This window comes from Furipterus horrens, unplaced genomic scaffold (genome assembly GCF_987537825.1).
Source record: "Furipterus horrens unplaced genomic scaffold, mFurHor1.1.pri manual_scaffold_6, whole genome shotgun sequence".
In the NCBI taxonomy this organism is placed as follows: domain Eukaryota; kingdom Metazoa; phylum Chordata; class Mammalia; order Chiroptera; family Furipteridae; genus Furipterus; species Furipterus horrens.
This window is the reverse complement of record NW_028327176.1, coordinates 13,392,321-13,415,709: the sequence shown is the minus strand read 5'-3', so window position 1 is coordinate 13,415,709 and position 23,389 is coordinate 13,392,321. Positions and strand designations below refer to the sequence as shown.

Below are 23,389 nucleotides of genomic sequence, written 5' to 3'. Positions count from 1 at the left end.
TTCCCTGGGACAGATTTAAAATGGGTACTTTAAGAAAAAAGTGTTTCTTTATGAAAACACTTAAATATCTTAAAACTCTAGAGCAAGAATGGCAAGATGTTAGAATTTAATAGAGCTGAATTCAGACAGGTTTTACTCTTCTCCTATTGTTTAAAGATGTCATAGCAACAACAGAGGTTTTGAGGCTTCCTGGGTCATTTTGCCTTACCCAAATTTTTGAATCTAGGTTTTCAGTGGCCTCATCTTGCCCATTTGCTTAGAATTATCTCACTAATTTTCCCCCAAATCCTGGCTCCTGAACTTTTCACACATCATTTGGGATTTTTAAGGGGTTTAATTTGGTTGTGTCTTGGTTCTAATGACAGGGAAGCCATTTGATCTGACAACATAATAAGTAAGGCTGTTAAAGTTGAAAACTCAAGACCATATTCTCTTAAAGTTCACTGAAAGGTGAAAGAAAATCTTGTTAGAGAACTCTGTAGCTCTCAGTGAGGACTGTGTGTCAAAAACTGTAGCTCTCAATGGGGACTGTGTGAATTACACAGACACGGGACTGTCTGTATGACATATAAGAAGAACTTTAGTCTCCTACTGCGTTCTAATTCCGGCTCCCTGAAACCACGTCAGATTCTGTGGTCTGTCGTAACGACTCCCCACAGGCACTCTCGGCTCCCTTGCTCAGCTCTCCCTCTTTTGCATCTGTGCCTAGTGAAGTGATCCCAGTGAAATCCAACTTAAACTCTTATTCCATGTCTGCACTTAGGCATTTAAATGTGGCTTGAAAAAAACATAATTGTGCCCTGGCTGGGTGGCACAGTTGGAGATCTGTGCCGTACACCAAAAGGTCGCAGGTTCAATTTCCGGTCAGGGCACATAAATAGGTTGCAGGTTCGCTCTTCAGTTGGGGCATGTTTGAGAGACAGTCAATCTCTTTTCTCACTTCCATGTTTCTCCACCCACCCTCCACCCCCTACACACGCTCTTCTCCCTTCCTCTCTCTCTCAAATCAATAAACATATCCTCAGGTGAGGATTAAAAAAATAATCATCATAATGCTCATAGGTCTGTTTTCCCCTTGACAGTTAAACTCATTACAAGACTATAGAGTCTGTCACTTCCTTTCCTCCTATTTCCTGTTGAAACAGTCAGACTGCTCATTTCTCCCACTCCACCGAAAGTATCCTTGTCAAGGTCATTAATGTCTTCTACAAAGCCAAGCGCAATGATCATCGGTAGCACTTGGCATATTGGAGCATTTATTCTTTCTTGACACCCTTTCTTCATTTCGTTTCTGGAACACCTTTCTCTCTTGAGATTCTCCTAGTCATTCAGTTTCCTCCTCACACTGACCTTCTCCGCCTGAGGGTCTCAGCGCTCCTTCTCGGACCTCTTCCCCGTATCTGCTCCCTTCGTTACGCCTCCCAGTCTTATTGCTGTACATGCCTGTCTCTGTGCCACAACTCCCAAATACAAACCTCCAGCCCAGACTTCTCCCCTGGACACCATGCTGTATATACAACTGCCTATTCAACACCTGCACGTAGAAATCTCACAGGCATCTCAACACCATGATGGAAACTAAGGTGACATTCTCCCTAAAACATGCTCCTCTTCTACTTCTCCCCTTTTAGTAAACAACTCTAGTAGTCATTATTCAGAAGAACGCCTCCTCTCTTCTTCTTACATTCGTGCATCAAGCACTCCATCAGCAAATCACGTCCACTTCTTAGCAGCTCTTGCTTGTTTCCTGTCCCACTTGTACACTTAAGCGCAAGTCACCACCATGTGTTTCCTGGACCATTGCAATGGCCTCCTGTCCCCCGGCATCCACCCTTGCTCCAGCCACAGCGATGCTTTTAAAACAAGGCAGTGTGCCAGTCCTTTATTCCAAACCCTCCAGCCTACTCTCCCTGAAGCTCACTCCCCGCGCACTATAGGGCCTACAAAGCGCCACTTAATCTTGCTCCGGGACACTTCTCTGACCTCATCTGCTATTCTCATCACTCACCCTGCCACACTGGCTTCTGTTTGTTCTTCTGTTCCTCAGATGTGCCAAGTACATTGCAAACTCAGGACCTTTGCATTTTTAAATCCCTCTGCTGGAATGTTCTCCTCTCAGTAGCCATGTGGTTTGCTCTCTCACACTTCAAGTCTCTACTTAAATGTCACTTTGTCCAACATAGATATTGAATGTCACCATAGTAAACTTTCCTGACCATCGTTCCTAAAACAGCACCATTTCCCACGCCTGGTTCCTTCTTTTTTTTCTGTAATGCTTGACACGTGACAGATTGTGTGTTAGTCTGTTTATTTATGGTCTGTCTCTTCAACTAAAATAACAGCTTCATAAGAGCAAGGACTTCGTTTCTGTATACTTCTGTATGTCCATCCTTTAGAAAAGGTAAGCACTGAATATACGTCTCCTGAATGAAGGAGCGCAGAGATTTCCTGTCCCTACCTTAGTCACTTTTCGAATTCAGATTCAAATGTGGACTTGACTTATTGTACTTTAGCAGTTTCTGTGAACTTCAACTTTCTCAGATCATTTGAGAAAGGAGATAATTATCACCAACTTTTCAGACTTTCACACTTCCTTGTTTGGTTCATGTGTAGAAGTTTATTAGTCAACACAGGCAGCATATATTTTGTGACCACACTCTGTCTCTGTTGTACAGTGCCAGACATCCCAAGGAACAGGGAAAAATAGCCCCTGCTGTCGTGTTACCAAGAGTCTAGTCAGTGACAAGAGGGGGGGAAGAGAGGCAGAAGATAAAACAACAAATCTTTAAGTAGGATGATGTATTCAGAGACAGTATAATGTTCTTTTTTAGTGTCTCTCTGGTGACCGGAGAAATAAAGGGTTAAACCGAATCTGTTTGTCCTGGAACTGGGCAGTGTTTCTGTGTAACACTAGTGAAAAGGGAGAGTCCTGGTGCTTATTAGCATTTTAAAGGCTAAGAAGGCCTGTTGTTTAAACACTTTGTTTCTCAGGCTTATTTGACCAGGCTCTCCTCCCTGCATGTTAGTACCTGTAACTTCTGTCGAACCTACTTTAGGGCTAAGTCTCAATTTTTCCCTTTCTCCCCAAGATTTAGGGGCTGCCAGATACTGTGATAACTGCCAGGAGGTCAACCAGGAAAGCAGAGGGAAGGGTCTTCCCTGCATTGGGCCCGAGGTGCCAGTGAGCCCCACAGCCCATTCCAGGACCCAGAACTGAGGCCACAGAAGGGGTTGGCAAGAGCAGTTGAAAGAACTTAATATATAGTCTCAAATACAAATCGGACAAGAAATTAAATTCTGAGCTTTTTCACTGAGTATGACATCATTGCAGTCCTTGAAGCTTCCGCATGCATTAACTTACATAAACCCTGGGCCTCCACAGGGGTGATTTATGTATCAGTTGACAAATGAGCATTGTCTAAGGCAGAAATGTTCTCATTAGAAAGTGGGCAGTTAGACTAATAGGTTTCTTTCTCTCCTTTAGTTGTGGGGACACTACCTCCCAAGCATACACGCTGTGCAGACATTAGTGGTTCACAGATGCATTATTGACCGTTTCCTGGGCATATAATTTTCTTTGAGCGTTTGTGTTTTATAATTACTCAGGGGAAAATTTGCTACTTTTCTTCAGACATGATGAATAGGCTGTTTCTCAGCCTGTTGACGTCAGTATGATTACCTTAATCTACCGGAAGCTATAAATGTCCGTGCACCCCGCTTACTTCCCAAGAGCTAGCAAGGAATAGATAAGCCACTTATGGGATAAATAATTTTTTTAATTATGTTCTCCATAATTAACATTAAAACAGCATTTTACCCCCAGCTTATTGTTTAACAACTGGTAGATGATCATAAAACATTTGGTGGTTTTGTAGAACTTACAAAAGACACAGTTCATACATTCTCCTTTAGATGTATATGTTTGTATCACATAGGATTTTGTGGTTCGCATATTCACATTGTATTTACTTGGAGTTCGTCCTATACTATTCTACCTACTAATAGAAACTGGTTTAACATTTGAAATCTTAGAACGATTTTGCTGGTTAAATGAGTAAACTTCAGTTATCTGGAAGATTTACTTATATGGAAAACTTCCTTTCTTAATTATTTAGATAATTGTAGCTTAACATGAGCTCTTTGTAGTTATTAAACCCCTTGGGCAGAGTTCAAAATGCATCTGAATTATACTCAATCCTTATATATTGTAATATGATAAAGCCTATGTGTAACTTAATAATGGAAAATACGTTCTTTGGAATTCTGTCTAGTAATTAAGAAACAGAATCCAGTCAAGTTCTCCCCATGTTCATGATCAGTGGATGTAATTGAGATTGTTTTTGAGTTAACAGTGTATTCAGTCAAGCTGTCCAGAACCAGCCCACGCCCGCCCAGCCAGGCGTGTACAACAACATGAGCATCACTGTGTCGATGGCTGGTGGAAACACAAATGTTCAGAACGTGAACCCAATGATGGGCCAGATGCAGATGAGTTCTTTGCAGATGCCAGGAATGAACACTGTGTGCCCTGAGCAGGTAAGTGACACAACTGGCACACTTGCTGCACACACACCACACCATCCCAGCCACCCGTTGTTCTAAGGACAGTCACGTGTGTTCAGTTATTCATCAGAAATAACCACACTTCTTCATTCTTTCCCACTGTCTTCTGATAACTAGTGTCCCTTAAGATACGAAATGGAAATTTTGACAGACCTCATAAGATTTTAGCTTCATGAGATTTTAGTATTTTAGATTTATTATAAAATGATGCACATAATACATTGGCTTGGAACGTCCTCCTTTATATCCTGAACACATTTTCTTCATTTCTCCCTTTCAACTTAACATTTATTTAGTACTTGTTGTGTACAAAGATAGCTCCATAGGAGGTAATATTAACGAGCTAGGGAGACACAATGTGAACAAAGGATCAGTTAACTAAGAGGACAGAACCGCTGTGTAGGAGATGAACCCCCGTAGACCATACGTATTATGCCAGATGAGGGGTATATACAGTTAACAGCTGAGGGTATAAAGGAAAAAGGTCCCAATTAGGAAAGGCTTCAGGGAAAATTTGCCTAAGGAAATAGAAAAGAAAAGAACATTTAAGAATGATTATCACAGCGTGATCTAGGCAGGAATAGCAGTTGAAAAGCCTAGTAAATATTAAAAGAATATTTATATTCTATTTAGAGCAGAATTAATGTGATAAGCTTTTTAGGAGTGTTAAAGGCCATCTAAATGTTTAGAGTTTACCCTGGAGCCTCCTAAAGATTTTTAAAGAGAAAATAACTAAATTCAAAGTGATATTTAAGAAGATCATTGAGGTAATTCCTTGTAGTTACATTATCATTATCAGGAACCACAAAGAAGACTGTAGCCATAATTCATAACGAATCTAAAAACATGTAAATACTGCTTACCTTTTCTATAGACATTCTTTCTGATATTAATTTTTTTTAATCCTTACTCTCCAGGTAAGGAGGTTAGCAGGGAAAAATCCCAACAATTTAGTGATCCATATCTTATAGCAAAATAAAAGGACTAAATAGGATTGTTTTTTGACCTTATTCACTTGTTCATTTATTAGAATTATTCACTATCTAAGGTAGATTAAAACAAAATAATAAAAATATAATGAGTTAGGTTAAAGAATATTACATTTAAAATATATTTCTTATACAGTGGGTCTTGCTTTTTTATTCTGTTCTGCCTTTTCGTTTAAGTGGTTAGCCCATTTACATTTAATGTGATTATTGTGATTATTGATATGGTTGGATTTAAAGGTCTTACTACTTTTCTTTTTATCCCATTTCTTGCCTTTTCTTTGTTTAATTGAATATTTAAATTTATCTCTTTGTTGGACAAATATGTGTGTGTGTGTGTGTGTGTGTACATATATAGTGATTTTATTGTTGCTTTAGAGTTCGCAGTGTACATCTTTATCATCACCTGCTTTCACGTGATACTACATCACCTCATATATAATATAAAAACTTCACAACAGTTTATTCCCCTCCTGTGCTGCTGTTCTATACATATGATGTCTGCATACCCCACAAAATATTGTCAGTACTTTTACTTTAAACAGTCAATTATATTTTCCAGAAATGTTAATAAGAAGTCTTTTCTATTTACCCAAGTAGTTATTGCCAGTGTCTTCATTCCTTTGTGTAGATCCAAATTTCCTTCTGGTGTCATTTTCCTTCTGCCTAAAGGTCTTTATCTAACAGCTTTTCTAGTGTAAGCTTCTGCAGGTCATTAATTCTTTCAGCTTTTGTATGTGTGAAAAAGTTGTTTATTTCACCTTCATCTCTGAAAGTTTTTTCCCCTGAATTCTGTATTGGCAGGTTTATCTTTCAGTACTTTTATAAAGTACTTTAAGTATTGCAGTATTTATTATGTGATATCTGCTATCATTTAATCTTTGTTCCTCTGTACATGATGGATTTTTTTTTCCCTTTCTGGCTGCTTTTAAGATTATTTACTTTATTACTAGTTTTAAGCAACTTGATTATGATATGCTTTAGTGTGATTCTATTCATGGTTTTGGGGCTCGGTTGGGCTTCAGTGAGCTTCTTGATTTATGGATGTATAATTTTCATATTTTTCTGCTACTTTGTATGCCTGATATTTTTAATGGGGTGCTAAGCACATGAGTTTTACCTTGTTGGTATTCCTGTAAATATTCTTGAGCTTTGTTTGGGAAGTGGTTAAGTGATTTGAAAACAGTCTGATCCTTTCAGGTCTTGTCATTTTCTTTAGTGAGACCAGAGCAGTATATAGTGTGGGGCTGACTGTACCCGGCTACTGAGGCCAAGCCTTTCTAGTGTGCTACTTCAAGCTACATGACTTACGATGTTTTTTTCCACTTTGGCTGGTGGGATCAAGACCTTTTCCCAGCTCTGTGTGATCCTTGGGAATTATTCCATGTAAATCTTTTCAGGTGAATCTCTTCTCTGCTTTGGGTAGCTCCCTGACATCCATTAGCTGATCAGTACTAAGCTGTAGACTGTAAATCTCAGAGCTTTCTCTCAGTGTAGCGGTCTTCCATCGGATACTCTGCCCTGCGAATCCCAGCTGCCTTGGCCATCTCAGACTTCCAGCCAGGTCTTCTCAGCTCAGGATGCCTGCCAGCCTCTGCCTCGGTTCCCTGTCCCCATACTACAACCTAGAAATTCTCTCTAGCAGTAGGCTGGGGTAATCATAAGACCTCAGTTGTTTCCCACCTCTTAAGTATCACTTTCTTTTATTGCCTTTGTCTGGTGTCTTGAGTACCTTCATTTCATATATTTTGTCCAATTTTTTAGTTGATTCAGGCAGAAGATAAATCTGATCCCTGTTACTGAATCTTGACTGAAGTAGAAGTCTTTTGCTAATTAACTTTTATGTGTGTAAATTAACTTTTTATTGAAGTGTCATATATAAGAATATACAAAAACATACCACTAGATAAATTTTTACAAACTGTACACACCTTTATAACTACCACCCACATCAATATCACCAGCACCCAGAGGTTCTCCTCACAGTCCTACAAAGGGGACCACTGTTCTGACTTCTTACAACAATGTCAGCTGTTAAGCTTTGCATTTCTGTTGTCCTTCTGTTACTTCTGTCAGTGAGATTGTTTTTCATTGAAGAATTTGCTTGGAAACTCAGACAACTAGCTTGTAATTTGGTCTTGTACTTATCTCTGATAGATCAATGATTCAGCCCTGAGACACACAGGCCTCTACTGCAATCAGCTTTCATCCACTGACCTTCTCAAAACAGAAGCCGATGGAACCCAGGTCAGTAAGAAAGTTCTAAGCCCAGAGCTGCCACATGCACTCGAGAGACACAGGAGACTTTGTGCAGCGTCGTGGTTAAGAGCTTGACCTTGGGAGTCAGACCCGGGTGTGAGTCTCGGCTCTGCTCTCTGTGGCCGTGTCGTCGTGAGCGTGTTAGGGCGTGTGCCTGCGCTGCTGGGTAGGCAGCAGCACTAACGCAACGCCTGCTTATAGGATTGTTGAGAGGGTTAAATGAGATAAGCTTTCAGGAGGTTTATTTAATGTGGCCACTAATCATTATTTTGTCAATAAACTGAGTGCTCAAATTCATGTGTCATCAAAATACCTCAGAAGATCTCAGTAAATTCAAATAAAACAAAATGTCTGCTTTGTACTCTGCCTCCTTTTAGAAGTTTGTTTTAAAACAATATAAAAAGCATGCATGGCCACTTCCCTATACTAACCTACATTTAGGAATGTTGGAGGTTTTAATTCACTTCAGGAACTTTGGTTTACTCTTTGGTCTCTTAATAAATTTTTTTTTTAATTTTTTAAATATCAGCATTATGCTAAGGCGGTGATACAAAGAAACACAGACACATTTGCCCTCTAGGTGAACTGTGTGAGGAAGTGAGGAAAAGGAGTTAGGTTTGTGAAATGCTTATAAGATTTGCCAGGCACTGCGCTAGGCAGTACGCTTTATCCCATGTAAGCCTCACTACGACCCTATGAAGGAGGTAGTATCCCTTTTTTCACAGATGAAGAAACAGGACCTGAGGGGGTTTAACTGTATGCACAATTCACAAAGCTAGAAAGTGGCAGAGCTGAGGTTCAAACCCAAGTCTTTCTAACGCCAAAGTTCGTGCTCTCTCTGCCGTACCACTTAGGGCCTGTTGAAAGATAAAACACATAAACATATGCACATAAATTGCCACTGAATCGAACAAGGCAAACTCAAATTTTTGTTACAAGTAACAAGAGCCGTAAGTGTTAAGAAGAAGAAATTGCTGAGATGGTTAGAAGGACATTTACACAGGAGATGGAACTGACCTGGGCCCTGAAGGGTAGTTAGCAAGGCCAAGTGAAGGCGGAAGGTATGCTGGCTGGTTGTCAGAGGCTGGGGTGGGGCTAGACTTGAAAGTCTAGGGACTGGAAGTGGCGGGCACAGAGACAGGGAAACTAATTTCTTAGTGTAGTCCTGGGAAACCAAATTCACTGAAGAAAGGTAAAGAAAGGGTTTGTAATAAGAATTCATAGGAATTAAAATCAGGGAAGTAGATAGGGGTAACCTTCCAGGGGCCTGGCATGCTAAACTTAGGGGTTTGGATTCAGTCCTTCAGATGAAGCTACATCCCTGAAAGGGAACGATGACCAAAGAGCCAGCTTCAGCTTCATCTTGAGGAGGGAGGAGGGGACAGAGCAGCGCTGGGCAGGCAGCCCCGGAGGGGGGAGGCCAGCTAGGAGGCTGCGTCCATCCGTAGCGTGAGCATTGGGAAGTGGGATCTGAGTCCTGTGGGGCTGAGGAGCGGGGATTTTGTGAAGGGGGAGATGAAGTCTTCATTCACTAGAAGATTTTGTTTTGTTTTGTTTTTTAAGTCTCACACCTACAGAGAGATATACTGGGCAACTCAACAAGTTAGTTAAACAAAGCGATCAGTAAAGTCCCTGGGCTCTGAGACAGTATTGGACTTGGAGTGAAAACTATGCTGGAAGATCTTTAGAGGTTGGGACGTGGCTCTCACGCCCGCCTTCTCACCCGGCAAATCTGAAGACTCGTTTGCCTCTTGCTTTAACTGTCTGTGGGTGTGTAGCAGTGTTAGAAGTCCTCCTTCGAGAGCTGGTCTAAGGGCCTTCGTTTTTAAAGTTCAAAATGGCTAAAATGTGTACTTTTTAAAGTTTGGTTTAATCTTTTTGATTTTTTAAAAATTTCAATACAGACTATTTCAATAAAGCATTTTTAAAGAAGCAGAACTTTCTCTCTAGTTTGTTTTTTCATGCCTTTATCAAGAATGTTTTTAAGTGTTTGGGGACAGAAACATCTTTTGCTCTGCCCCAGTATTTCATATGTTGAAATATATAAGCATGAAATCTTATGTTAATTATTTTTTAAAATCAGTGCCTAAAAGCACTCTAGTTTGTGCTCATTGTAAGTTTCAGTGGCAGAATCTTCTTTCTGTTGTAGCCCATCATGAAATCTCTCTTTGCTCCAATGTTTTTGTTTTTGCAAACAGAAGCTGGGGACTGGGTTAGACAGAAGAACAGAGACAGATGTACAGAGCGGGAGAAGGAAAAGAACAAGGAGAGGGGGACTGGGGTAGGACTGGGAGCTGGCTGTATTTGGAGTGCTGGGATGCAGAGGAGGCAAGACAAGGAAGAGAACAGAAAGAAACACAGAACAGAGAAGGGGCTGGATGGGAGAGTCTTGGCATGGGGAGAGAAGAAGGCCAGGGGCTCTAGAAGGGATGCAGGGAGGAGGAGTTACAAGCTCAAAGGTAGGGGAAGATACAGAGAGTCGGTATGTTTTAGACACACAAGAAGGAGCCCCAAAGCAAACAACAAATGGGGGCCTATGGAGTCAAGAAGCACAATTTGGGGAACTGGGGGAAGAGGAGGATGAGGAGAGGGAAGCTAAGCAAAGAAGTGATGCTCATCTGAGTAGAGATTTAATTCATCAGGCACTGGAAAAGCTCAGGGGTGCAGCTTTAGCTGGGAGAGAGTGGGCCGGAGGGGCTGCTGGCTCGAGAGGACGAGGAGCTAGACTGACACAGCAGTTGGGTCATCAGGACGTTTGACATTCGGCCAGTGGTGGTTGATGGAAAACAACTTTTATTCGATTAGGATAAAAAAGTGTTTTTCAGGAAAGCCGAGTGTAATTGGCATGAATTAATGAATAAAGGCTGCAAACTGCACCACTAATCTAAAATATTCCAGGAAGCTATTAAACACAAGGCACAAGTTTGCCAAGTGCTTGAGACACTTCATCAGGCGTGTGCTTAAGTGACTGAGAAGGTATCTCCACGCTTGGTCTGGAACATTCCCAAGTGTGATGGTGACCTTCATCAGTTCTACAAATACCTTTTTAATAAGACTAATTGTAAAGACTAACTTCTGCTTCTGTTTTCCCAATAGAAGATGCTAGAACTATGTGCAACTGTAGAGCTTTTCGAGGAATAGTGGTGTTATTATTGAAAGTAGTTCAAGGGAAAATTCACACTGTTCTCAGCTAGTAGGTTACTGTTCTTTTTAGTTCATATGTTTAAATGGATTGTCTATCAGGAAAAAAAAAGTTAAATATAAATTGTTCTGCTAATATTTTGCTGTAATTCTAAAGGCAATATATAAAGAAGCTATGTAACAGTGCATTTAGATGCTAAACAAACCTGGACATTAACTTTAGTAATGCTGCTGTCCTGTTACTGAGTTGTGGTGGTTTTACTTTGCTAATACTGGGTTAAAGCCCTTAATTTTCTAACATCATATTTTTCATCCTATTAAAATCATCCATAGAATGCTTTTAAACCAGTTTTCCAAATAACGTGTGTGTGTGTTTTTTTTAAACCCACCACTGCACACCCAGCCTCTGAAACTGGGCTTTTCCCAATCTTGGCAATATTAGCAACAATGCTTACTTTCAGTATTGATGGCAGCCCTGTAGGAGGCTTGACCATTCCGATTTTCATTTTATTTTTAAAGTGTGAACTTTCCAGATCCCTGAGCAAAATGAGTGCAGCAATTTTCTTTTTGTAGGACAAGAAGACAGAAGAGTTCTTCTCTGTGGTGACTACAGACTAGAGGAATGCTCTAGTGAGTTTCCACTTCAAGTAGTACCCACTCATAAGCCGGGGGGGCAGACCCTTCTGTCTAAACACATCTTTTATTTGTGTTCCAGCAGGTGCAACAGGTTCAGGTGTTTGCTGACGTCCAGTGTACAGTGAATCTGGTAGGCGGGGACCCTTACCTGAACCAGCCTGGTCCACTGGGAACTCAAAAGCCCACAGCAGGACCACAAACCCCCCAGGCCCAGCAGAAGAGCCTCCTTCAGCAGCTACTGACTGAATAACCACTTTTAACGGAATGTGAAATTTAAATAATAGACATACAGAGATATACAGATATATTATATATTTTTCTGAGATTTTTGATATCTCAATCTGCAGCCATTCTTCAGGTCGTAGCATTTGGAGCAAAAAAAAAAAAAAATAAGGAGTTCACATTTGTTGGGAGATTGAGAGATGTTTTTGTTTCTTTGTGAGGCCTTGGGTATTGAAAAATAACAAGGCAGAACAGTTGGACAATCTATTTCTTGAGCCAAATTTAATTATTCTTATTTTTGTAATCAGTCATTGGCTTCTTATCTGGATGAAGGCCTTTGGAGGAGAACCAAAATGACAAGTTCCAAGGGGAAGACAAAGTTCCACCTCCGCTGGCTCCATTCCCACTCTGCCAAGGAAGAAAGCCGCGTGGGGCTTCGCCTGTGCCCATCCACCAAAGGCTGTCCTGTGTCTGAATCAACAGCCCCTCCTGACCCCCAGGCAGCTTGTGTGTACAATCAGCTCCTTCTAGCAAGGCTATATCTGTTGGCTTCAAGGGAATATTTTGCCTCCACATGTGTACCCCTTCTCCTTTTTTAAAGATGGATTTAAACCAAGATGCCTCCAGGAATGAGAATAAAATGAGTGCATTCACAGAGGAATCCAAAAAATACAGTTTGGGGAAAATGCAATAATTTTTGATGAGATGGGTGAAGGATAAGAAGTGAGTTCTGTCAATTATTGTAGATACAATTTTCTGATTAAATCTGGAAAAGAAAGCAGCCTGTCTTTTCTGCTTTTATTGTATTAACAGCTGAGGTAGCTAAAGTTATTTAAAATAAAATTAAATTTATGAACCAAGTAGCTTATTTTTCCCTTTAAATCTCACTGTAAATATATTTGATTTCTTGTAGAAATTTATATCCGTCTGTTTAATTTTATGGCTTTATTATTATACTCTTGATTTTTCTATATTTGTGTGTGAAATATAACATTGATTGAATTGCAGTTACATTTGGCTAGTAATATTTCATTATTTTAATAACTGTGACACCGTGTATGGATTTACTTTGGAGTTCAAATCAAAACGCCAGCGGCCAGCAAGAGCTGTTCCAGACAAACTGGAGCACACTGCCCTCGGTGTCCTGGGGTCATCTCACTTGTGAGCAGTGCGGGGATCTGTCACCAGAGGTGCACATGCTACTTCGACAGAGAAATGGTAGTACTCAACGGAAATCCTTACTCTTTTTTAGATTGACTTTGGGAATTTGAATTTTCATCAGTGCAAATATAAATTGATCCTGCTGTGAGGCTAATTGATACCATATTTTCCCTTTGTGTCTTGTCACTCTGCCACATCTTGTCTCACCCTGGCCTGAATCAAGGACCCAGTGAACTGACTTTCTAGTTCTAGAAGTTCCACTGCAAGCCAGGAACGCTTGAGAAAGGCATTGTGGAAGAAGCAAAGGTAGGCCCCCATCACCCGCCTCGACCTGCACTCCTGGACCTGTGAATGAAGACAGCGCCTGACGTCGCGCACCAGCTACCTCTGCTTCCATGGCAGAGAAAAGGCCATAAGAATTAACAATGGAAGAGGAGCTTGGACTCAGACATCAAGGAAGAAGCCATTTTCCCAGGTCCTCCTTTCTGCATCTCACCACCCCTAGTTACAAATAAGTCCATTGAACAGCATCCATTCAGAAAGTGCACCGAATCAAAAGATTGGTGGAAGGGCTCACATGGGTAGCAACTATGAAAGAGAAATAGGACATTCAGTTACAAACATTATCTCTTAGTTTTTCAGAAAACGCATCCCTGATTTCATTCATTCCCAGCTTGAAAGGCCAGCCATACTACTCTAGTCCCTACCAAACTGCTCTAGGATGTCATTCCTGTTCTGTTTGTGACAGTTAGACGCGCAGACTTCAGGAAGTTCACCTTTAACTTCAGCATTCCAGATGAAGTTTCCCGCCTCAGTGCTTTTGCATAAGGAACTAGAAAAAAAGTGGTAAGGGAAATTGGAGATGCTAACATCCTCCCCCATCCCAACTGCACCTTAAAGTATGCATGTCACCTTCAAGGTTTTATAACTGCACTGTTTGTTTTATGTATGTACAGATTAAAATTATTGCTACATTTGAGGAAAATAAAATTGCTTGCTTCTATGTAATTCCTGTCATTCCACAGGAAATGCACTTTTCCAGCTACTGAATAGAATTTGTTTAACAACCTCATGGGTTGCCTCTTCATTTACAGGGAAGAAATGAAACCTCCATCCTGCAGGAATTGCCAAAGCCCAAAATGACTAACGGGTTATTAAAGGATAATAAAAAGAAAGGATCCCAGAGGCCAGAGATCCTCGAAGTCACCTAAAAAGAACCAGCTCAGTGAAATTTGAGAAGGTCAAAGTGAAGTCATGATAGTGGGCCTTGAGGAAATTCTGACTTGGACCATTTGTCTGATGATTAAACAGTCTGGTCTGGCTATTTGTTACCCAGGAGATCTGATCCAGGCAGCACTTCAGGGTCACAAGATACCGTATCTTGCAATTATCAGTTTTTATATACTAACATTTATTATTGTGCAGATGTTGAATCTTACTTGAGGAGGCTCCTTCAATCTGACAGTGTATTTTATATTAGGCCCTGTTTCTCATCTGTGTGTTTTAAAGGCAGTTTAAATCCACTAATACTTGGCTAAGTGTTAAGTAGGGTCTTGGTAAGGAGGGCAAGCAAGTATGAAGCTTAGTAGAGAGCAGGGGAGGGTATATGTCCCACATACGTTCCCACACAAACACACCCAGATTTGATAGCTGTGGTCTGAAGTCATATTTATGGGCAACAAAACCTTTTTTTTCCAAAGTTGGAATAAGGTAAAAACTATACTTCTCTTAGATGAAGCTAACCATTGACTTAAATTTATCCTAAGTAATCATGGGAAGGCCTTTAGAAAAACAAACAAACAATTGAGGAAAAAGTGAGGTTGATATAGAGAAACTGCACCTTCTTTATGGTTTTGTCTAAGATACATTTCATACCCAGAAACTGTCTTCTGGGTCCTGACAATCAAAGAAAAGAAAGGACAATTGTCTGCTTAGGCAGGAAGTTGTGCTGATTTCCTCGTTTGCTGGCTGATCTTCCCAGAAGAGCAGCTCCACTTGAATAAAATTAATAATTCGGAGCAAGCTTGATTCTTGACCATTCCTGTATGTCTGAGAAAAGATCCTAATGAATTCATTAACTCCATTAATTCTTTCAATTGGAGAAAACTGCCAAAGGAGGTATTCCTTCATCCAGAACCTTGTCTGCCAGCACTAAATTTGTTTTTGTTTTGTTTTGTTTTTTCGTTTACTTTTAAAGAGAAAGGAAGAGGGGCGCAAAAGAGAGGTAGAGAAACATTGACGTGAGAGAGAAACATCAATTGGTTGCCTCTCATATGTGCCCCGAACCCACAACCCTGACTAGAAATTGAACCAGCGACCTTTTGCTTTGCAGGACGATGCCCAACCAACTGAGCCATACCGGTCAGGGCAAGTTTTCTTTATACTTTATTTTTATTGCTGCAAGAGCTCTTAACAAGACTAAAGAAACACAAAGCTCTGGCCTCATTCACTCATTTCATACAGTTAATTGTCTATCCAAGGTAGTAGGGATATGGAAGAATCCAGACAGACATGGACACTTCCTTCCCAGAGCTTATACTGGTATTCACATGGAGGGGACTTACAGTTATAATCAGAATTGGGTTAAGTGGTATAAAGGAGTTAGAAGTTACTTTGTGAGCGAGATCATGTCTGTACAATCAAGGAAGGCTTCCTAGAGGAAGAAATGGCATCTAACGTGAGGTTTGCAGGGTGATGAGGAGGTAGCCAGTGAAAAGAAGTCTGGGGGACAGCACATGCAAAGGCCTGGAGACGGGAAGGAGGCCCAGGGAGCTGGTTTTTACATTGTTAACCAATGTTCTTAAGTTCTCATAAACATTTTATTAGAATTATTTTAGCTGGTAGACTGGAAAGTAATTCAAATCAGCCTTGGGCTCCCAGAGGAACATGAACTAGGCCTTGGGATCCTCACTTGGAAATTGTGCCAGCCCCTAGATGAGGTCTCGTCCATGACTAGCTCTGTCCAGCCAGAAGTGCAGGCTTGTATATATGTTAACCAATACTCTATTGTTGATGTAAATATTAAAACCATTCAGAAAATGTAAATTTGTACCGTAACAATTTCTAAGGTGCTTTTAGGTACATTATCGCATGTAATCCTCTGCAGTCCTTTGAGAAAGTTTTTGTAAAAAGAAAAGCTAAAAGCTTATGACACAAACACTTTTTATCAGTGGATTGGGACTTGAAACCAAGCCATCTGATTCCAAATTCTGGATTCATTTATCCTGGACCTTTATGATATAGGACTAACTCAGAGTCTGCAGACTTTAATCTCATTGTGCAACCGCAGGCAATTTTCTTACATGAAATAACTTTTAAAGATGGGCTTTGGAAGGTGGAATGAGAACTCAAAGACTGAGGAGAGAGGACCTGGCCCCTACTCTGGAGGTGGTCAGGACCTGCCCATTGGAGGAGTCCTAAATGGAGGTGAGCTTTGGCATAAGGTTGACAGGGCTTTTCTGCTACAATTTTGGGAGACGCATGCTGTCCCTGTCTAAACAGGAAATTAAATGGGGCTTCATGAAGCTGCACTGCCACCCCTTAGCCTAGAAGAATTTTGGGAAATGTGGGTTCCTGCGGAGCAAGTATAAAATGACTGACACGATCCTTCTTGTGAGACAGGAAATTTGGTTTCTTGGATCAGATCATGGAAGCATTCACTTTTCTCTGGTTCTTGATCCTTCTGCAGACAAAGAATTTTTCTCCCTTAGTGGATTTGGGCTCTGGTCTGATCATTTGTGCTGATCTCAGAACTCGGTACTTTATGCAACCAACAGAACCAAGTAATGCCCACAGGTATCTGTAGCAAGCCTGAGACATTGGGTTGAAAAAAAAAAAAAAGAATTAAAATGCTAAAAAGGAATATCTGTTTCATCAGGTTTTCCTCCTACTCCAATGCCCAGAGGTCCTAAGGTACAGAATAATACAAACCCTTAGGCCAAGATTTTGGTGTTTATTCCACCTTTTTGATGAGCTGTTGCAGTCCAGACCCTGGGAGAGGCGGTGTGGGAAGTACAGATGCTTGAGTGAAGCTGCTTCCTTTCTAATACTGGAGTTTCTACGTCAGTTAGGAATACTTTTCTTTCCACTCTGCCCGGCAATATGCTAGGCTAATATTCTTGTGCTAATAATTTCTTAGTTTGTACAATACTTTCACATACAATATGTAATTCGATCTTCAAAATCCTATGAAGCAATTAGAGTAAGCCATAGCCTTATTTTACAGATGGTGAAACTGAAGCTCGGATTTCTGGCCGGGTGGCTAGGAAGTGCTGGACCCAAGGTCAGTCCTTGGGCTTTGGGATGGAACCTGTCATTGTTTCCACTGCACAACACAACCGTTAGAGATAAAAGCACCATGAGACAATTTTTAACTCAGTTGAAAATTGATGAGTTAAAAATTGTTCTCTAGAATTCAAGTTCCTTAGACGTTTGGCAGGATTTCCATTTTGAAAGTAAACTGGACATCAACTTAGGATTTGTTAAAGTACTGATTTTTTCCATATTTTAAATTTACATGAGGGTAATAATTCTGAAAAGTATCTCAGGACTCTCCCTTTCTTCTTTGCCCTTGAACTCAGTACCACTTATATTTATATGCATCTTAAGTCAACTCTTCTAGCCAAGATCTCTCTTAAAATCTGGTCTTGAATTAAACTGATGAACATTACCAGATGGATGGATCACCACTCCCCAGCACCTCAAAATTAAGTCCCAAACCAGATAACTTACTTTCCAACAAATAAGCTCCTGTGTCTTTTATCATCATTCTGTTGATGGTCATTGTCAACAGCCTCCTGCCACTCATCTCACCAAATTGCAAAGTTATCCTTTGTAGTGCCTCAAAGCTATCTTTTCCTTCTTTTTTTTTTAAAGTATATTTTATTGATTATGCTGTTACAGTTGTCCCAATTTTTCCCCCTTTGCCCCTTTCCGCCCGGTACCCACTTCCCTCCAGCAATCCCCCCACCATAGTTCATGTCCATGGGTCATGCATATAAGTTCTTTGGCTTCTCCATTTCCTATACTATTTGTAACATCCCCCTGTCTATTTTGTACCTACCAATTATGCTTCTTAGTTCCTGCACCATTTCCCCATTTCTCCCCCTCCCCCCTCCCAGCTGATAACCCTCCAAATGATCCCCATACCTATGATTCTGTTCCTGTTCTGGTTGGTTGCTTAGTTTGTTTTTGTTCTGTTTCAGTTGTTGATAGTTGTGAGTTTGTTGTCATTTTACTGTTCATAGTTTTCATCTTCTTTTTCTTCAATAAATCTTTACCATTTCATATAATAATGGCTTGGTGATGATGGATTCCTTTAGCTTTACTTTGTCTGGGAAGCACTTCATCTGTCTTTCCATTCTAAATGATAGCTTTGCTGGACAGAGTAATCTAGGACCTTGCTTTTCATCACTTTGAATACTTCTTGCCAGTCCCTTCTTGCCTGCAAAGTTTCTTTTGAGAAATCAGCTGATAGTCTTATGGGAACTCCTTTATAGGTAACGCTCTGCTTTTCTCTTGCTGCTTTTAGGATTCTCTCTTTACCTTTAATCTTTGGCATTTTAATTATGATGTGTCTTGGTGTGGTCCCTTTTGGATCCAACTTGTTTGGGACTCTGTGCTTCCTGGACTTGCATGTCTGTTTTCTTCACCAAATTAGGGAAGTTTTCCTTCATTATTTTTTTTGCATAAGTTTTCAATTTCTTACTCTTCCTTATTCTTATTGCTTCTCCACTCTGTCTCCATGACTCCGCCTGTCCTACCCATCTGGATGAATGTGGCTTCTTTAAATCCTTGGTTGTTAGACTTCCTTATAGCTCGATTTTCTGATGGTTCTGCTTGTCATTTTTGAAATCTGGTTGTAATTCTTTCTATGGTTGTATGAGAAGGCGAAGCATGTCTATGCCTCCATCTTGACCTGAAGTCTTATCTTTTCCTTTCTAACCCTTTGAATCACACACCAAATTCAGGACTTAATTATCTTTTTTGGTTGATTACAATAACCACCTTCATGCCTCTTACAGTCATCCTTTACACAGTCACCAGAGAAATCTTTCTTAACACAACCTTCAGAATCAGTTAGTGACTTCTTGTCTATAGTTGATCTGAAATCATAACTTTCCATACTCTCTAAACAAATGGTCTTTATTTTTTAATTTATTATCTACGTTCTCACTTCCATGTCCATATTCCTATTCATTCCTTAGCCTGTAATGCTCCTTTTTTCTCCTCTGGCTCGTCCTTTAAGACTTCAATTTAAACGCCCTTTTGAAGAAGTCTTTACTTGTCCTATACTTAGATTAGTCCCCTCTTCTGTGCTAAACTTGACCTCAAGGATGGTTAAAACTTATGAGGTAATGGTAGCCAAGGTCAGTGGTTCTAAGCCATTTTTCCACAATACCACCTTTCCATCAATATGAGTAATTCACTGTTGCTGAGATTATCAACCAGGAAGCACAGTACACACCCCAAGGATGGCATATCGGAATCTGTGGAGAAGATGTATGTTGAACGGCACTAAAATGTGCTTTTAACGTGCACCTCTAGGGGAGCCCTCTGCATTCTGTGAGTCCCATGAGAAACAGTGACCTAGACCTGGATCCTCAGCTTTACAAGTTCAGAAACTCAATTTTGTCAGCTTATCCAGTGATAAGTGGGCCCTGGGGTATTGAGTAATACAACTCACAGTCACAGGACAATGATTTATAATCCAGAATGTCAATTAACAAATATAAAACGGAAGACACAGCTTCCCAGTGCTTGAACTACCCATAGCCACCCTCTAGTACTTAGATGGCTGAAAAGCAAATAGGAAACCCACTATGAGAGGTTAAGCAAAAACTAGACTAACAAAAAATCTGATGTTCAATCCTGGTCCTGCCACTGACTTTGATCTTGGGCAAGTCAAAGCCTTTCGGAATCTAAACTTAAAACAAGATTGCCTGCAACATAAAGTTGTCAGGCTTAACTAGCATGTATGGACACACATGGAAAATCATAAAATATTTTTATGTATAAGAAACAAAGCATCCAAGATTCTTCTGAAGGATTTATCATCTATTCTAGGGCTTGCAGCACAATTTTTGCTCTATTGAAGAATACATCTTTTTTTTGTTGTTGTTAACTTGGTGTGCAAGGCCAGATATAGTGTAGTTGGTGCCAGATTCTTGCTCTCCATCCTGACTCCTTTCTGTAAGCACATTGTACACCATCATAATGTCTTGATTCTAAATCACACACATTTATTGTTCACCTTTTAGGTTGGCTGCCTCCTTGGACCAGGCTGCTTCTAGATAAAGCCAGAATATTCGACTCAGTAGGTCTGGGGCAAGGGCTTGATAATCTGTACTGTACTTCTAACAAGTACCCAAGTGGTGCTGATCTAGGGACCACACTTTGAAAATCACTGATAATGGTTCAAATGATAATGGTTTTAGCTGAAACCAGTAGGAAAATCTGCTACTTCCCTGCTAGTCGTCTTGCTCTCACTCTGTGTCAGAACAAGTGCCTATCCTTTCCCCATTTGATGCTTTTGTGCTCAGATCTCTGCTCTAGGGATTTGCCTGAGTTACTAATTCCCAGTTGTATACTTACATCTCTCTCTCTCTCTCTGGCTTTGTCAATATGTCTTACTACAGAACTCAGAATGTTTTTAAAAATTAAGATGCAATGTCATTTGGAAACATTTTCCTAATTGTCTTGAATGGAAATAGCAGGAGTGCTTGAGGATTCTTGGACAGTATCACTCCTTAGCAGAAAAGGAATCAGACAGCTGGCTGACTGGGACAAAAGCTCTTTGAAGGCAGCTCTTTGAGGGCTGTGTCTTAAAATGTATTTTTATGCTTAGGTTCTAGCACCAAGTGCCCAGCACTGTCCTAAGGGGTTTGTACCAACTAACACACTGAGCCCATACACCACCCCTGTAAATCCCTCCTTTACAGACGAAGGTGCTGGAGCTCAGGGAAATTGAGTGCCTTGCCCACGTTTACACAGCTTGAATGTGTGAGAGCCAATATTTGGACTCAGGCCATTTGACACCAGCTAGTCTGAACTTTTAATAACCACTGTGCTATGTAACACAGTGCTCATAAGTTTGTTCATTATTATAAAAGGCTATATGCTTTCTACTTCATAGAATAAAATGAAGTCAACAGGTATAGTCAACTTGAACTTTCTTCCTCCTCTACTTTATAAACTATGTTTATCCATACCTCCCTCCACTTCCTTTCCTCCAGTCTCCAAAAAAAAAAGGTTTCTCTATATTCAAGACCAGTCCTCCCCTATGCCCATGACCACTTCTTCCCATGTTTTTCTGAACTTCTTTTATCAGTTATTCTATTTACGACTTCATTCTCTCTTCTTACCCTCCTCCTCACCCATCAACTTGCTTAAGTATCTAAGAAAATCCCCTCTGTGGGACTCAGCACATACCTTTCCCGCTCCCATTCAGGCTTCTTGAAGGAATAGTCCCTACCTCCCACCTCTCTTCCCAGTGTTGTCTCAATAGCCTCCAGTCTGATTCCCACCCTCAGATGCTATTTAAACCGCTTTCACCAAGTTAACCAATGTATTCCCAATTACTGAATGTTTTCAGTTATTTACCGAAATTCTACACTGCCCTTGGTCACTCTCTTCCCCTTGAAACTATTCACTTGTCTTCCTAGGGAGGTTGGTCCTGCCCTCAGCACTCTGTTAATTCTCCCTGTCTACTCTCCTAGTTTCAAGTAACCATCTCTTATAAAGGAAAATCCTCATATCTAGGATCCAGGGGACATGGGGAGGAAGGTAGACCCATTATTACCTTGTACATTCCTGTCGTTTTTCTTTGTCTTCTCGCTAGATTCTTAGCTACCTGAGAGTAAAAACTTTTCTCTTTATACCCTGAGCTCTTTTTTTTTTCTATTTTATTTTTTTTTTCAGATTTAATGTGTTTTATTGATTAAAATATTACATTTGTGCCAATTTCCCTTCCCTCTGCTCCCCTCCACCCGGTGGCCCCCCTCCCTCCAGTTGTCCCCCCCTTTTAGATTATGTCCATTAGTTGTGCATACAGTTCCTCCCAACCTCTCTCCGTCTATTCCATTCCCTCCTACCTTGATCCCCAATTCCTATATCATCTCCCTCCCTTTCCCCATTCCCCCTCCCTGTTGACCTCCCCCCAATATGCTTCCCATACCCACAGTTCCTTTTCCACTCTCGTTGCCTATTTAGTTTGCCTTTGTTTCATCTCCCTAGCTTCTGTTTTTTTAAACCAGTCCCTTTAACATCTCATATAACAGTGGTTTGGATCTAATGAACTCTTTCAGTTTTATTTTGTCCTGGAAACACTTTCTCTGTCCTTCTATTCTGAATGACAATTTCGCTGGATAGAGTATTCGTGGTTGTAGGTTTTGGATTTTCATTACTTTGAATATTTCTTGCCAGTCCCTTCTTGCCTGTAGGGTTTCCCTTGAGAAGTCAGCGGATAGTCTAATTGGGACCCCTTTGTACATAATTCTTTTCTTCTCTCTTGCTGCTTTTAAGATTCTCTCTTTATCTTTAATTTTTGACATTTTGATTATAATGTGTCTTGGAGTGGTTCTCCCTGGGTCCAGTCTCTTGGGAACTCTCCTTGCTTCCTGGACCTGCAAGTCTATTCCCTTCCCCAAGTCTGGGAAGTTCTCCTTTATTATATTTTCACTCAATTTTTCAAGTTCTAGTTCATCTTCCTCATTCTCTGGCAAACCAATGATTCTTATGTTGGGCCTTTTATAGCTGTCCCAGAGGTTTCTGATCTTCTCATTGTTGCTTCCCATTTCCTCTCGCTGCATTGGTTGACTGCTTGTTCCTTCTCTACCCTGAGCTCTTAATTCAGCCTGCCGCAGTAGACATGCCACATACCTGTTGAACAAATTGCCCTTTATAAACTTAGTTTCAGGTATCCAAGCAATTTCAGATTTCTCCAAATGTTTATAGAAATATTCTAAATGTTATACAGTGTTATAGACGCTCAGAGAAGATAGCTGTCATTTTTGGCTGGGTAAGATTTGTGAAGGTACAGCACTCGAGCCAGAAATAGTTTTTTAAGTCAAGTCCAGAGGCAGCAAAGGGAGGGGGAGAGTACAAACATTCAAATCCCAGACCAGAGACTAGAGGGCGGCAACTGGAGTCTTTGTTGAAACATAAGTTTGGATAAGGAAATAGAAGATTCATCTAAAAAAGCAGGTAAGAAGATAAATGTGGAGGGCCTGAAGGCTAAACTAAGGAGTTCTGATTTTATTGCATGGGCCAGTTGGAGCCTATACTGAACAAGGTGCTCAGTGACCCTACATAAACCTAGTGGCAGAACATCTGCTGGGTTGAAACCAGTATACAACCTGTCGAGGTGAGCAGACCAGTGGGACACTGATGAGCACAGTCAGAGCTTAAAACAGGGTGGTAGC

The 23,389-nt window shown here is 40.6% G+C and overlaps 1 protein-coding gene across 7 annotated transcripts in view; it reads left to right on the top strand.

Annotated features, from left to right (window-relative positions):
- Window positions 1-14,040, top strand: part of NCOA1 (nuclear receptor coactivator 1) — a 196,419-nt gene extending 182,379 nt beyond the window's left edge. The window contains exons 20-23 of one of the 7 annotated variants that reach the window (XM_090280977.1): window positions 4,353-4,536; window positions 7,707-7,796; window positions 11,668-11,715; window positions 12,116-14,040. In XM_090280977.1, coding sequence (XP_090137103.1) covers window positions 4,353-4,536; window positions 7,707-7,796; window positions 11,668-11,715; window positions 12,116-12,406 — 613 coding nt within the window. In that variant the 3' untranslated portion in view covers window positions 12,407-14,040. Of the gene's footprint in view, window positions 1-4,352; window positions 4,537-7,706; window positions 7,797-9,371; window positions 9,728-11,522; window positions 11,580-11,664 lie in introns of those variants that run through there. The other 6 variants (XM_090280976.1, XM_090280982.1, XM_090280981.1 and 3 more) reach the window with 6 other exon arrangements.
- Window positions 14,041-23,389: the final 9,349 nt, after the last annotated feature.